Source organism: Bubalus bubalis, chromosome 12, assembly GCF_019923935.1.
Source record: "Bubalus bubalis isolate 160015118507 breed Murrah chromosome 12, NDDB_SH_1, whole genome shotgun sequence".
Taxonomy (NCBI): Eukaryota; Metazoa; Chordata; class Mammalia; order Artiodactyla; family Bovidae; genus Bubalus; species Bubalus bubalis.
Window position 1 is genome coordinate 10,836,787 of NC_059168.1, and position 15,920 is coordinate 10,852,706.

General features: G+C 38.4%; 1 protein-coding gene across 9 annotated transcripts in view; it reads right to left on the reverse strand.

Moving 5' to 3' along the window:
- ALMS1 (ALMS1 centrosome and basal body associated protein) overlaps positions 1-15,920 on the reverse strand; it is a 190,704-nt gene that overhangs the window by 114,479 nt on the left and 60,305 nt on the right. For 8 of the 9 annotated variants that reach the window (XM_044925773.2, XM_006045931.4, XM_006045930.4 and 5 more), the window contains 2 exons: positions 4,131-8,900; positions 2,945-3,078 (listed from right to left, as the gene is read on the reverse strand). In XM_044925773.2, coding sequence (XP_044781708.2) covers positions 2,945-3,078; positions 4,131-8,900 — 4,904 coding nt within the window. The remainder of the gene's footprint in view (positions 1-2,944; positions 3,079-4,130; positions 8,901-15,920) is intronic. The other variant, XM_044925770.2, reaches the window with a different exon arrangement.

Sequence of the window (15,920 nt, forward strand, 5' to 3'; positions counted from 1 at the left end):
TGGGAGAGGGAGAGGGTGGGAAGATTTGGGAGAATGGCATTGAAACATGTAAAATATCATGTATGAAATGAGTTGCCAGTCCAGGTTCGATGCACGATACTGGATGCTTGGGGCTGGTGCACTGGGACGACCCAGAGGGATGGAATGGGGAGGGAGGAGGGAGGAGGGTTCAGGATGGGGAACACATGTAAACCTGTGGCGGATTCATTTTGATATTTGGCAAATCTAATACAGTTATGTAAAGTTTAAAAATAAAATAAAATTTAAAAAAAAAAAAAAAAAAGAAATAAATGAAACAGAGACAAAGGAAACAACAGCAAAGATACATGAAGCTAAAAGCTAGTTCTTTGAAAATATAAACAAAATCGATTAACCTTTACTACTGCTGCTGCTGCTAAGTCGCTACAGTTGTGCCGACTCTATGTGACTCCATAGACGGCAGCCCACCAGGCTCTGCCGTCCCTGGGATTCTCCAGGCAATAACACTGGAGTGGGTTGCCATCTCCTTCTCCAATGCATGAAAGTGAAAAGTGAAAGTGAAGTCACTCAGTCGTGTCCAACTCTTTGCGATCCCATGGACTGCAGCCTACCAGGTTCCTCCGTCCATGGGATTTTCCAGGCAAGAGTACTGGAGTGGGATGCCATCGCCTTCACCGAACCTTTACTATACTCATCAATTAAAAAACAGACAGGATTCCAATCAATAAAATCAGAGATGAAGAAGGATAAGTTACAAATGACACCACAGATATACAAAGGATCATAAGAGACTTTTACCAGCAACTGTATACAAATAAAATGGACAACCTGAAAGAAATGGACAAATTCTTAGAAAGGTACAATCAGAGTTGGACTGTGAAGAAAGCTGAGCACCGAAGAATTGATGCTTTTGAACTGTGGTGTTGGAGAAGACTCTTGAGAGTCCCTTGGACTGCAAGGAAATCCAACCAGTCCATCCTAAAGGAGATCAGTCCTGAGTGTTCTTTGGAAGGACTGATGCTAAAGCTGAAACTCCAGTACTTTGGCCACCTCATGTGAAGAGCTGACTCATTGGAAAAGACTCTGATGCTGGGAGGGATTGGGGGCAGGAGGAGAAGGGGACGACAGAGGATGGGATGGCTAGATGGCATCACTGACTCGATGGACATGAGTTTGAGTGAACTCCGGGAGCTGGTGATGGACAGGGAGGCCTGGCGTGTTGCAATTCATGGGGTCACAAAGAGTAGGACACAACTGAGCGACTGAACTGACTGAACTGAACTGAAGGGAAACAAAAGCAAAGATAAGCAAATGGACTACATCAAACTAAAAAGCTACCACACAGCAAAGGGAACTACTAATAAAACAAAAAGGCAGCCTACTGAATAGTAGATATCTGCAAACAATGAATGTATCTAACAAGGGATTAATATCCAACATATACAAAGAATTCATACAACTCAATTAAAAAATTCAGACAACTCAGTGAAAAAATGGGCAAAGCATATGAATGACATTTTCGTAAAAAAAGACACATAGATGGCTAACAGACACACAAAAGAATGCTCAACATCACTAATCATCAGGGAAATGTAAATTTTAAAAAGTCACTAAAATATCAACTCATACTTGTTAGAATGGTTATGAAAAGGACAACATATAAGACGTATTGATGAGGATATGAAGAAAAAGGAACACTTGCACACTGCTGTTGGGAATGTAAATTGGTGCAGCCACTATGGAAAACAGAACGGAGGTTCCTCACAAAATTAAAAATATAACCAAAATCACATGAGCCATCAATTAACTTATGTGTATTTTTCCAAAGAAAATGAAGCACTAATTCAAAAAGATATATGCACCCCTATATGCATTTCATCATTATTTCTTATAGTCAAGATATGGAAGTAATCTAAGTATGTACATACATATACACCACATGGTTAATATACCACAAAAAAGAATGAAATCTTGCCATTTGAAACAACATGGATGGACTTAGAGGGTACTACAGTAAGTAAAATAAGTCAAAACAGACTAATACTGTATGATTTCGATTACATGGGGAATCTAGAAAATAAATGGACAGACGTAACGAAACAGAAATAGTCTCATGGACAGAACAAACAAGTGGTTGCCAGAGGGAACCACTGGCAGGAAGGGAAGAGCAAAATAGGTGAGGAAGGCTAAGATGTACAAAATAAATGAGTCATGGGGATGAAATGTACAACATAGAGGGAATATATCAGCATGTAAAATTAAAATCCAATCTAATTTATACTTTAAAAAACTGATATCCTTTTCAAAACTGATGAGCTATGTAAAATTAAAATCCAATCTAATTCATAGTTTCAAAAACTGATAAACTTTCCAAAACTGATGAGCCAAATAATTATGCTATATCACTGACAATTTTCTAAGACACTGTATGAATTAAGTCATTAAGTGTACATATCTGATAGCTATATCAATTTTTATAGAATTAATAATAGCAGTTATCGATTTAAAATAGATAACCAACAGGTCCTACTGTATAGCACAGGGAACTCTGCTCAGTGTTGTGTGGCAGCCTGGATAGGAGGGGAGTTTGGGGGAGAATGGATACATGTACACAACACTGTTAACTGGCTATACTTCAATATAAAATTAAAAGTTAAAATAGTAACAGTTGTCAATTATTGAGTACTACCTAGATATCACACACCCCAGCATTTTATAGGCATTATCTCATGTAAGCCATTGCAAAACCCTGTAAGAGAGATATGTCCCATTACTATTCGTAATAGCAGACAAAATCTATAGAATCAAATTCTTAAATCTTAACTTTTGAAGACTTAAGACTCCCAACACTTTAGCCAAAGACTATCAGTGACTCAGCAGGAGTCATCAATGCCCAGGTAAGAGATTCAAATTACACACCCTTTCTGTCACATTTTGTCTCTTAATTTTTAGATTTCTTTTATACCTTGGACAAGTCAGTTGTTCTCCCTTGACCAAACAACTTTGCTTTGATCTCTTCTACTTTTCTCCTGTCATCTTCATTTAATTCTGAAATGGAGTAGCCATAGTCATGAGCCATATTAAACTTCAGATTCCAGGCTGGAGAGAAAAGATAAAAGCATTCGAGACAATACAGTGCAAAACTATCAGTGATTACAAGAGCAGAGATCATCATCAATATAGCCAGTTTAATGCCTACCACAGTGCTTAGTAAACAGTGTGCACTCTCAGTTTTATAGCAAACTATTCAAAGTTCTTGACAGAGATAATTTCACTGAAAAGTCAGATTTAAAAACAAATAAAAACATATTCTACAGACATTTCTCCCATGAGGCCACTTGAAATATAGTATTTAGCCAATTTCATCTTAATCTTCCTTCCAATCAAAAGAGTCCCTTTGTCTCCCCTATTAGCTCCTGCTACAGTCTTTGCCACTTCCACAGTTGTTAATATTTTAAAATAATAAATAAAACCTGGGAGTTTCTGGAGAATCAAAATAAGCACAAGTGATCAAAAGAATGGCATAGGAAGCTGACCTCAAGAGACTTCCAGGTAGGCCCGAATTGCTTAAAAGTTGCCTTCCAAAATATATTTATTCACTGTGTTATCATAAAGATTTTTTTTCTTTTTTAATGGAATTCTACAATTTAGAGATTAATGGAATTTAACTCTAACCCAAGTTTTAGTGTTAAATACTTTCATTCAGTTTTTCCTAATGTCTATCTAAGATCTGCTTTAAGAATCTTATTAGAGAAGAGGATAGAAAATATACATAAGTTTTATGAAACACAGTGACTTAGAGAGTCAAATACTCTAATGAGTATTTTATTGCCTCCACAATGAGGACAGTACAATGAAAAGATTAGGAAAACATTCAAGCTTTAGAAGTTTGGAAACCCAAATTTTCTTACTTTTCTTCAGACATCAGAACTTCCAGTTCCTTAAGACCTCAAACTAGCACTATTAATACTGTGACTTCATTATTGGTTAAACGAGTTTATTCTGGGTTGCCAGTAGATAATGCAATCATTTTAACAGTTCTACAAGAACAGTTCTACAAGAAAATTACCTAGAGCATCAAATATTTAACTTTAAGCAAATTATTAAACTATAATGCTGACCTGCCTTTATAACAAATTATCTTTTCCTACCTCGTGCTCGTACCCGAGATTCCTCTTCCTCTGCATTTTTGAGTATTTGTTTAGCATGGTTCAATGAGGATTCACATTTCAGAAGGTTTTTCACATGTGCAGCCAGTGAGTCTACACTGCTTCCACCACCATCGTCACTCTCTAACACCCCCTCTTCCTCTCTGCTATCTGTCATGCTTGTCTTGGGTGAAGAATATGGAAAGAAATTTAGAAGCACATCAGAAACTGACTCCAAGGAATTACTGTCCCATGAGCAAGAACTTGCATCACTACTTGAATCACTTTTAATGATAGTCATCATAGGGATAACAATCTTATTCCCAATGGTTCTACTATACTCTTCAGGTTCAGATCTCATTACAGATCTGGCTGCTTTATATTGTTTAAGGGTTTCATCAAATGCCACTCTGGCTTTGCCTTCTGCTTCCTGTAAAGGACTTCTAACTGTAGTTGAACTAATAAACTCCCAATTTTCAATGCCTCTCTGGCATTTCAGATTCGTCTGTGTGCTAATATCCTTCTGTATACACCTGTTGCTTGAGCTTTCTTCTGTGAATGGCTGTCTCTGAGACAAATCACCATTAGATTCATCAGTTGTGAGGGGTTCTTTGAAGCAAACCATCTTCTTAGATTGTATAAATGAAATATCACTAACATCTCTGAAAGGGACAAGGGGAGCAGGAACATTGTATCGTCTTAGTGCTATATTTTCTGCTTCCATTAAAAGTGTCTGAATCTCTTTAAGAGTTTTGGAACTGTTTTCTGTATCCCGGATTTCCTCAGAGCCAACATCTTCAAAACCAGACGATTCTGGCTTATTTATTACAATTCTACCATCAGCCTGAGAATTTAAAGGCATATTGTTTGAGATAACACTGGTGTGAGAAGAATCCAAATTATCTGTTAGCCTTTGAACATGATGTGAAACAGGTTTGTGCTTCTCACTATGTAAGTAAGTACCAGGGGGAACTGTTGATAACCCATTAATCTGATCAGCTTGCCCAAGACTGCTTGAGAACTTCAGGTTATCTTCAGTTAGATGTCTTTCTGGGAAATCCTGATGGTACAATATAGCTGGTTTCTCTCTATGTGAAAAGGAACTAGGAGGAACTGCTGGTAACACAGTTTTTTTGTCAGCTGGTCCAGGAACTGTTGAAACCTTCAGTGAATCTTCCCTTAGATGTTTGTCTGGCAATTCCTTTGGGTAGAAAATATTAGATTTCTCACTGTGTGAATAGGAAGCAGAAAGAGGTATTGGTATCTGAGAATTCACATCAGTTGGCTCAGCAACAGATGAAATCTTCAGAATATCTCCACTTTGATGTCTATCTCCCAACTGCTGTTGAAAGAAAATACTAGGCTTTACTCTCTGAGAATAAGAATTAGGAAAACCTGTCAATAATGGAGTCTTCTGGTCAGCTGGTCCAATTATAGTTGAAGTCTTGGGCTTCTCTCTATGTGAGTAGGAACCAGAGGGAGTTGATGGTAACTCAGTCTTTTGATCGTCTGGTAAAGTCTTGAGTCTCTCTTTATGTGAGTAAGAACTAGAAGGTCCTACTGGTATCTCAGCATTCTGATCAGCTGGTCCAGGAAGAGCAAAAACTTTCAAAGCTTCCTCAGTAAGATCTGGTAACTCCTGCTGGTAAGAAAAGATGGGACTCTCTCTATGTGAATAGGAAGCAGGGGGCACAATTCGCACACCAATGGTCTGGTCTGCTTGTCTAGGAACCCCTAAACCTCTTAAAGCATTTTCATTAGCATCTGGCAACTCTTGCTGGTAAGAAATGATGGGCTTTTCTCCATATGAGTAAGAAGTAGAGGTTACTGGTGGTATCCCAATCTTCTGGTCAGCTGGGCCAGGAACCTCAAAAATTTTCAAAGCCACCTGAGTAAGATCTGGTGACTCTTGCTGGTAAGAAATGATGGGCTTCTCTCTATATGAATAGGAACTAGGTGGTACTGTAGGTATCCCAGTCTTCTGGTCAGATGGTCCAGGAACATCTGAAACCTTCAGAGCCTCCACAGTCAGTTGACTGTCAGGCAAGGCCTGTTGGTAGAAAATAATGGGTTTTTCATTATATGAGAAGGAAGGAGAGGTTACTATGGGTATCCCAGTCTTCTGGTCAGCCTGTGCAGGAGCATTTGAAACATTCAGAGCCTCTTCAGTAAGGTGTGTATCTGGTAAGACCTGCTGGTAGGAAACAATGGGTTTCTCTCTCTGTGAGTAGGAAGGAGAGGTTACTATAGGTATCCCAGTTTTCTGGTCACCTGTTCCAGAAACACCTGAAATTTTCAGAGCCTCTCCAGTTATATGGCTATCTGGCAACTCCTGTTGGTAGAAAATACTGGATTTCTCTCTATGTGAATAGGAACCAGAAGGTTCTGATGTCCCAGTCTTCTGGTCAGCTGGTCCAAGAACAGCTGAATCTTTCAGAGTCTCTTCAGATAAGTGACTGCTGGGCAAGGCCTGTGGGTAGAAAATACCAGGCTTCTCTCTATGTGAGTAGGAACTAGCAGGCAGTAAGAGGACACCAGTCTTCTGGTCACTTGGTCTCAATGCAGGTGAAACTTTCAGAGCTTCTTCAGTTAGACTACCATCTGGTAGCACGTGCTGATAGAAAAGACCACTTGGCTTCTCTCCAAATAAGTAAGACCGAGAGGACCCTGTTATTATCCCAGTGTTCTGGTCAGTTGTTCTAGGAAGAGCCGAAACTTTTAGAACCTCTTCAGTTAGAAGCCTGCCTGGCAACTCCTGCTGGTAAAAAGTAATGGGCTTCTCCCTATATGAGTAGGAACTAGAGGGTGCTGTCTGTATGCCAGTGTTCTGGTCTACTGGTCCAGGAATAGCTGAAATTTTCTGAGTCTGATCACTTAGATGACTGTCTGGCAACTCCTGCTGATAGAAAAGACTGGTCTTCCCTCCATGTGAGTAGAAAGCAGGGGGCACTATTGGTATTCCACTCTTCTGGTGAGCTAGTCCAGAAACAGTTGGAACTTTCTGAGCCTCTTTAGTTAGATGACTGTCTGGCAAATCCTGTTGGTAGAAAATAATGGGCTTCTCTCTATATGAATAAGAAGCAGAAGTTATTATAGGAATCCCAGTCTTCTGCTCAGCAGGTCCAGGAGCAGCTGAAGCTTTCTGAACTTGTTCAGTTAGATGACTATTTGGCAATTCTTGTTGGTACAAAATACTGGGTTTCTCTCTATGTGAGTAAGAAGTAGAGGGTATGACAGGAATCCTAGCCTTCTGCTCAGCCAATCCAGGAACAGATGAAACTTCTGGAACTTCGTGAATTACATGAATGTCTGGCAACTCTTGCTGGTACAAAATACTGGGCTTCTCTCTATGTGAATAGGAAGTAGAGGCTACTGTTGATATCCCAGTCTTCTGCTCAGCCAATCCAGGAACAGCTGAAACTTGCTGAATCTCTTGAATTAGATGACTGTCTGGCAACTCTTGCTGGTAGAAAATACTGGACTTCTCTCTATGTGAATAGGAAGTAGAGGGTACTGTAGGAATCCCAGTCTTCTGCTCAGCCAGTCCAGGAACAGATGAAACTTTTTGAGACTGTTCAATTAGTTGACTGTCTGACAGTTCTTGCTGGTACACAATACTGGGCTTTTCTCTATGTGAATAGGAAGTAGAGGGTACTGTAGGAATCCCAGTCTTCTGCTCAGCCAATCCAGGAGCAGCTGAAACTTGCTGAACTTCTTGAATTAGATGACTGTCTGGCAACTCTTGTTGGTACACAACACTAGGCTTCTCTCTATGTGAATAGGAAGTAGAGGGTACTATCGATATCCCAGCCTTCTGCTCAACAAATACAGGAGCAGCTGAAACTTGATGAGCCTCCTGAATGAGACGTCTGTTTGGCAATTCTGGTTGGTAGAAAATACTGGGCTTCTCTTTATGTGGGTAAGAAGTAGAGGTTACAGCAGGAACCCCAGTCTTCTGCTCAGCCAATCCAGGAGCAGCTGAAACTTTCAGAGTCTGCTCACTTGCATGAGTATCTGGCAATGTCTGTTGATAGAAAATATGAGGCTTCTCTCCATATGAGTAAGTAGAGGATAGAGTAGGCAACCCACTCTTTTGATCAACCGGTCTAGGAGAAGCCAAAACTTTCAGAGCTTCTTCAGGTGGCTGACTGTCTGGCAAGACTTGATGGTAGAAAATACCAGGCTCCTCTCCAACTGAGTAAGAACTAGCAGGTACTATTGGTTTTCCAGTCTTTTGATCAGCTAGTCCAGGAAGAACTGAAACATTCAGAGACTCTTCAGCTTGATGACTGTCTGGCAATGCCTGTGGGTAGAAAATACTGTGCTTCTCTCCAAGTGAGTAGGAACTTGGAGGAACTGTGGATACACCTGTCTTCTGGTCACCAAGTCCAGGAACAGCGCCAACTTTTAGAGCCTCTTCAGTTAGATGACTGTCTGGCAAGGCTTGTGGGTAGAAGATATTTGGCTTCCCTCTTTGTGAGTACGAACTAGAGGACACTGCTGCTATTCCAGTCTTCTGGTCAGCTAGGCCAGGAATAGCTGAAATTTTTAAAGTCTCTTCAGTTAGACGACTGTCTGCTAATGTCTGCTGGTTGACAGTATCAGTATATTCACCAATATTCTTCACTTGAGGAGACCTTCCAGCCAATTGAGGAAAGTCCTCAGGGGACAAGGATAAAGGAGATACAGTGTCTGAATCTTCAGGAAAGGTAGTGATGCCTGGTTTAAAGGTGGACTGAGGAATTTCAGCTATGCCTCCTTTAGAAGTATCCCCTAAAGAAAAAGGGATTTGTTAATATTTTTAATATTATAAATAAATACACACACACACACAGACACACACACACACACTTATATATATAGAATTAAAATGTATTCCTTTTATGCATTAAAAGAAATCAGGCAAGTTTTTCTTCTTCTGGCCTTTATGCTACCAGAAAGGACTCCAAAAGAAATAACTCACCATCAGAAGAAATAAAGATTTACAGATAAAGATGTTAATTATAAAGTGATTTATAACAACAAACTAATGTGGAAATAAATATTCAACGAGACTAATTTTTTTAAAATAGCAGAATATATATTTTATGGAATATTATGTGGAGCTTAAAATTTAGATTTTAAAGAATTTTCATTATGATGAACAAATCGTATCTACTATGGCATCTGATTTCATGCTACTTATAAGCTAATAAGTTAGCCTGTTACCATGTCATGTATGTTGTCAGAAGACAAAAGACTCCTCAGTCAAAGACAAAATACGTTATTCCATGGGATAGTAAAGGAAAATCAACTTATTTTCATGAAATTCCCTTTCCCCTAAGTCATATGAGGGCAAAGCAATATAGCCCAGATGGATGCTATACATGCAATGGATTTAAATGATTCTCCTCATAAACACACCATAAATAAAATATGTATTTTTAACTACATGAAACTCTAAAGACTCTAAAGGTTACACTAAAAAGTAAGAAATTAATTCTATATGACATGGGGAGTTGTTGACTGATCTGATCAATACTGCAGAAACAGATTCAGGATGAGTGGAAGGAATAAAAGGGTAAGCAGTACTATCTAAAAGAACTTTCTGCAACAATGGAAACATGCCATATTTGTATTATCTAATGTGCTGTGCTTAGTCAGTCAGTCACGTCTGACTCTTTTTGACCCCAGGGACTGTAGCCCTCCAGGCTCCTCTGTAAAGGGATTCTCCAGGCAAGAATACTGGAGTGGCTTGCCATGCTCTCCTCCAGGAAATCTTCCCAACCCAGGGATCAAACCCAGGTCTCCTGCATTGCAGGTGGATTCTTTCCCGTCTAAATCACCAGGGAAGCCCAACATTGCTGGAGTGGGTAGCCTATCCCTTCTCCAGGGGATCTTCAGACCCAGGAATCAAACCGGGGTCTCCTGCATTGAAGGCAAATTCTGATACTGTATTATCTAACAGAGTAATTCTAAATGAAAGTAGTTCTGAGTAGCAGTGAAAAATAAATAACTGCAATAAAAATAACAAGATTTGACATTCATTTGGTGATTCAAAAAATCAATGTTTACTCTGTTCTAGCCACTGTTCTAGATATAGGAAATAGAGCAGCAAACAAACAAAGCTTGCATTCCAATTCTGCCTCACAGAGTTTACATTCTACTAGAAGAAAGCAGACAATAAATTATTAAAACTTGGTATGACAGATGGTGATGAGATGATTCATATATACAGCAAACATGATCTATACCTTACACAGAGGGAAAGTAAGTTTCAAAGATGATGAAGCAACGGTGCTTTTCATTGAGAAGATCTTGTTAACTTGCAGACTCTGACTAAGTGGGTCTGGGATGAAAGCTGAAATCCTGCATTTCTAACAAGCTCCCTGATAATGCACAATACTATTGACCCTCAGATTATATTCTGAATAGTTGTACATTAATTGACAAAAACAGGCCTTTTAACCCTTTAATTCTAACTCTAAATTCTGAACTCCTTTCACTAAAATGAATTGCCATTCTAAAACCATTAATGAGTTTTAAAACAAAAATAGTAGTTGAATACATGATGAAACAGGTTGAGTTAATGACTAATGATTGCAAAGAACTAATAAAAAGGAACAATATAAGCTACACAGTAACCTGAAAAGGAATATGGGTTACAGAAATCTTTGTGAAGAAAAAAAACAGCTAGAAAATTAATAAATCAACACAGACTGACAAAATGAACAACCAATGGGTCAAAGAAAAAAATAAAAAAGGAATTAAAAAATACATACCTGCAGACAAATGAAAATGGAAATATGCCATACTAAAACTTAAGAGGATACAGCAAAAAGTTCAGAGAGAAGGTTATAGCAACAAATAACTACATCAAGAAACAAGAAAAACAGCAAATAAACATCTGAACTTTACAACTCAAAGAACTAGAAAGAGAAAAATAAAGCTCCAAGTTAAAAAGGAAGGAAATAACAAAGATCAGACTGGAAATAAATAAAATAGAGACTAAAAAGACAGTGTAAAAGATCAATGAAACTAAGGGCTTGTTCTTTAAAAAGATAAACTGACAGTCCTTCAGCTAGATTCCAAAGAGAAAAAAGGGGACACAAATAAGCTAAGAAATGAAAAAGATGTTACAAATAATAGCACAGAAATAATAAGGATAAGAGACTGCTATGAACAAATATGGACTAACCAATTTGACAACCCAGAAGAGATGGATAAATTTCTAGAAACATATCAATACAATCTACCAAGTCTCAATCATAAAACAAGAAATCCAAACAGACTAGTAAGGAGATTGAATCAGTACTCAAAAGTATCCCAACAAACAAAAGTCCAGGTCCAGAATTTATAGAACTGAATTCTATAAAACATTCAGAGAATTAAAACCAACACGTACCAAATTTTTCTAAAAAGTAGAAGAGAGCACTTCCAAACTCATTTCACTAAGCCATCATCACCCTAATACCAAAATCAGAAAAGGACATTACATAAAAAGAAAATTACAGGCCTGATAAATTTAGATCTAAATTGAAGACTTGATAAATTTAGACCTAAAAATCCTCCACAAAATATGAGCAAACCAAATTCAACAATACATGAAAGGGGTGCTATACCATAATCAAGTGGAAATTATTCCAGGGAACATTAACAAATCAATCAATGAAATACACCTTGTTAACAAAATGAAGGATAAATTATATGATCTCAATATACAAAGAAAAAGCATTTGACAAGATTTACTACCCACTTATAATAAGAATTCTCAACAAAAGGGATATTCAAGGAATGCACCTCAACATAAAGGTTATATACAACAAGAGAACTGCTAACATCATATTCAAGGGTGAAAAGCTAAATGCTTTTCCTCTTAACACTAGGAAGAAGACAAGGATGCTCATTCTCATCAGTTTTACTCAGCTTAGTTTTGGAAGTCCTAGTGGAGTAATTAGGCAAGAAAAAGAAATAAAAGGTATCCAAGTCAGAAAAGAAGAAAAACTTCTCGATTGCAGATAACACGATGCTATATGTAGAAAACCCTAAAGACTCCAACAACAACAAAAAAATGAATTCAGTAAAGTTGTGAGATACAAAATCACCATACAAAAAAAGTTACATTTCTATGCACTAAATATTAATGATCAGAAAACAAAATTAAGAAAACAATCATATTTACAATTGCATCAAAAAGAATAAAATACCTAGGAATAAATTTAACCAAGGAGGTGAAAGCTCTGTACACTGAAAACTGTAAATAAGACACAGTTGAAAGTAATGGAAGACCCAAAGAAATGGAAAGATAGTCTGTACTTACGGACTTCCTAAAGGTCAAGTGTGCCTTTAAGAATTATCACTACAAACAAAGCTAGTGGAGGTGATGGAATTCCAGTTGAGCTATTTGAAATCGCTGCACTCAATATGCCAGCAAATTTGGAAAACTCAGCAGAAGCCACAGGACTGGAAAAGGTCATTTTTCATTCCAATCCCAATGAAAGGCAATGCCAAAGAATGTTCAGGAGAAGGCAATGGCACCCCACTCCAGTACGCTTGCCTGGAAAATCCCATGGATGGAGGAGCCTGGAAGGCTGCAGTCCATGGGGTCACTGAGGGTCGAACATGACTGAGCGACTTCACTTTCACTTTTCACTTTCATGCATTGGAGAAGGAAATGGCAACCCACTCCAGTGTTCTTGCCTGGAGAATCCCAGGGATGGGGAAGCCTGGTGGGCTGCCGTCTATGGGGTCACATAGAGTCGGACCCGACTGAAGTGACTTAGCAATAGCAATAGCAAAGAATGTTCAAACTACCACACAATTGCACGCATCTCACACGCTAGCAAATTAATGCCCCAAATTCTCCAAGCCAGGTTTCAATAGTACATGAACCAAGAATTTCCAGATGTTCAAGCTGGTTTTAGAAAAGGCAGAGGAACTAGAGATCAAATTGCCAACATCTGCTGGATCATCAAAAAAGCAAGAGAGTTCCAGAAAAACATCTATTTCTACTTTATTGACTATGCCAAAGCCTTTCACTGTGTGGATCACAACAAACTGTGGGAAATTCTTCAAGAGATGGGAATACCAAACCACTTGACCTGTCTCCTGAGAAATCTGTATGCAGGTCAAGAAGCAACAGTTAGAACCAGACATGGAACAACAGACTGGTCCCAAATTGGGAAAGGAGTACATCAAGTATGTATATTGTCAAGCTGCTTATTTAACTTATATGCAGAGTACATCATGTGAAATGCTGGGCTGGATGAAGCACAAGCTGGAATCAAGATTTCTGGGAGAAATAACAATAATTTCAGATATGCAGATGACACCACCCTTTGGCAGAAAGCAAAGAAGAACTAAAGAGCCTCTTGATGAAAGAGGCGAGTGAAAAAGCTGGCTTAAAACTCAATGTTCAAAAAACGAAACAAAACAAAACAAAAACTCAATGTTCAAAAAACCAAGATCCAGTCCCATCACTTTATGGGAAAGAGTTGGGGAAACAATGGAAAGAGTGAAAGACTTTATTTTTGGGGGCTCCAAAATCACTGCACATGGTGACTGCAACCATGAAATTAAAAGATGCTTGCTCCTTGGAAGAAAAGCTATGACAAACCTAGACAGCATATTAAAAAGCAGAGACATTACTTTGCCGACAAAAGTCTGTCTAGTCAAAGCTATGGTTTTTCCAGTAGTCATGTATGGATGTGAGAGCTGGACCATAAAAAAAGCTAAGGGCCGAAGAATTGATGCTTTTGAACTGTGGCATTGGAGAAGAATCTTGAGAGTCCCTTGGACTGCAAGGAGATCAAACCAGTCCATCCTAAAGGAAATCACTCCTGAATATTCACTGGAAGGACCGATACTGAAACTGAAGCTCCAACAGTTTGGCCACCTGATGGGAAGTACTGACTCATTGGAAAAGACCCTGATGCTGGGAAAAACTGAAGGCAGGAGGAGAAAAGGATGATAGAGCATGAGATGGTTGGATGGCATCATCGACTGGATGGACATGAATTTGAGCAAGCTCCAGGAGTTGGTGATGAACAGGGAAGCCTGGCATGCTGCAGAACATGGGGTCACCAAGAGACAGACACAACTGAGCAACTGAACTGAACTGCACAAGATGATGAAAACAGGAGACAGTAAAAGAGAACTGAGTTAAAACCATAGGCAGAGGAGGGGAGAATGGATGGAGATCACAGTAAGGGAGGCTCTACACATACCAAAGCCTCTGGTTTCCAGTGAATGTGGAAGGTCCATACTGCAGGAGAATCATTAGATTTATTTAAACTACTAGACAGGACTTCCCTGGTGGTCCAGTTGTTAAGAATCTGCCTGCCAATGCAGGGGACACAGGTTGAATCCCTAGTCTGGGAAGACTCCACATGTCACGTGGCAACTGAGCCCAGTCTCCACAACCACTGAGCCCCTGCATTACAACCACTGAGCCCACATGCCCCAGAGGCAGTGCTCCGCAGCTGTAGAAGAAGCCACTGCAAGGAGAAGCCTATACACCACAACTGGAGACAAGCCCATGTGTACCCACAAAAACCCAGCATAGCCAAAAATAAACAAATACATTTTTAAAAAAAATTTTAATAATCAGACAAGCAAAACAACAACAAATATTCTCAGCACCAGAGAAGCTATTAGTATCCAGGGCTGCAACAACATATTATCTAAAATGTCCAGTTTATAAAAATATTGAGACATACAAAGAAAAAGTGAACTATTCATAGGAAAAAAATAAGTAACCAATAGAAACTGCCTTTAAGGAGACCCACATGTTGTATTTAGCTAGCAAAGATTTCAAAGCAGTTATTATAAATATGCTCAAAGAGGAAAAGAAAATCATGCTTAAAAACTAAAAGAAGGTAATGGCAATGTCTCATCAAATATAAAGTAAGGTTATAGAACTTATAAATGAACCAACTTCCATTTGGGGCTAAAAAGTACTACTGAAATGAAAAATTTGCTAGAGGCTCAATGGTAAATAGGGACAGACAGAAGAATCAGTGAACATGATGATAACAGAGACTACGCAGGATGAAGGACAGCCCCCAAAAAAGAATAAATGAACATGAACAAAGGCTATTAAACAAGATTAAGTACACTGACACACGTATAATGGAGGATTATCTGAGGCAGAAAAGAGCAAAAAAAAAAAAAAAAAAAAATACTCAAAGGAAATAATGTTTGAAAACTTCCCAGATTTGATGAAAAACATCCTATGTATCTGACAATCCAAGTGAACTCAATGTAAGATAAACAGACACATCATAATCAAAATGTTGGAAGAGGATACTCTGAAAACAGTAAGAAAAACCAAGTCACATACAATGGAACATTAATAAGAGTAACAGTTGATTTCTCATCAGAAACAATAAATAAAGGTAAAATACAGTGGAAAGACATATTCAAAGTGCTGAAAGAAAATAACTGTCAACTAAGAATTCAAAATCCAGCAAAACTCTTCCAAAAATATAAAAATATTTCCAGATATATAAAAACTGAGAGCAATTGTTGGTAGCAGGCCCATCTTACAAGAAATACAAAAGGAAGTTCTTCAGGTTGAAAGCAAGTGATACCAAACAGTAATTCGAACTTACATAACAAAACAAATAGTGCTAGTAAAGATAATTATATTAGGTAATTACAAAAAAACAGGATACTTGCATATTTTCCTTTCTTCCAACAAATTTTTTAAAAAAAGTTTACATAAAACAACGTATGTAATTGTATTATTGGAGCTATAAGACACAGAAATGTGACATATTTGACAATAACAAAAGGAGGTACATGAGAACAAAG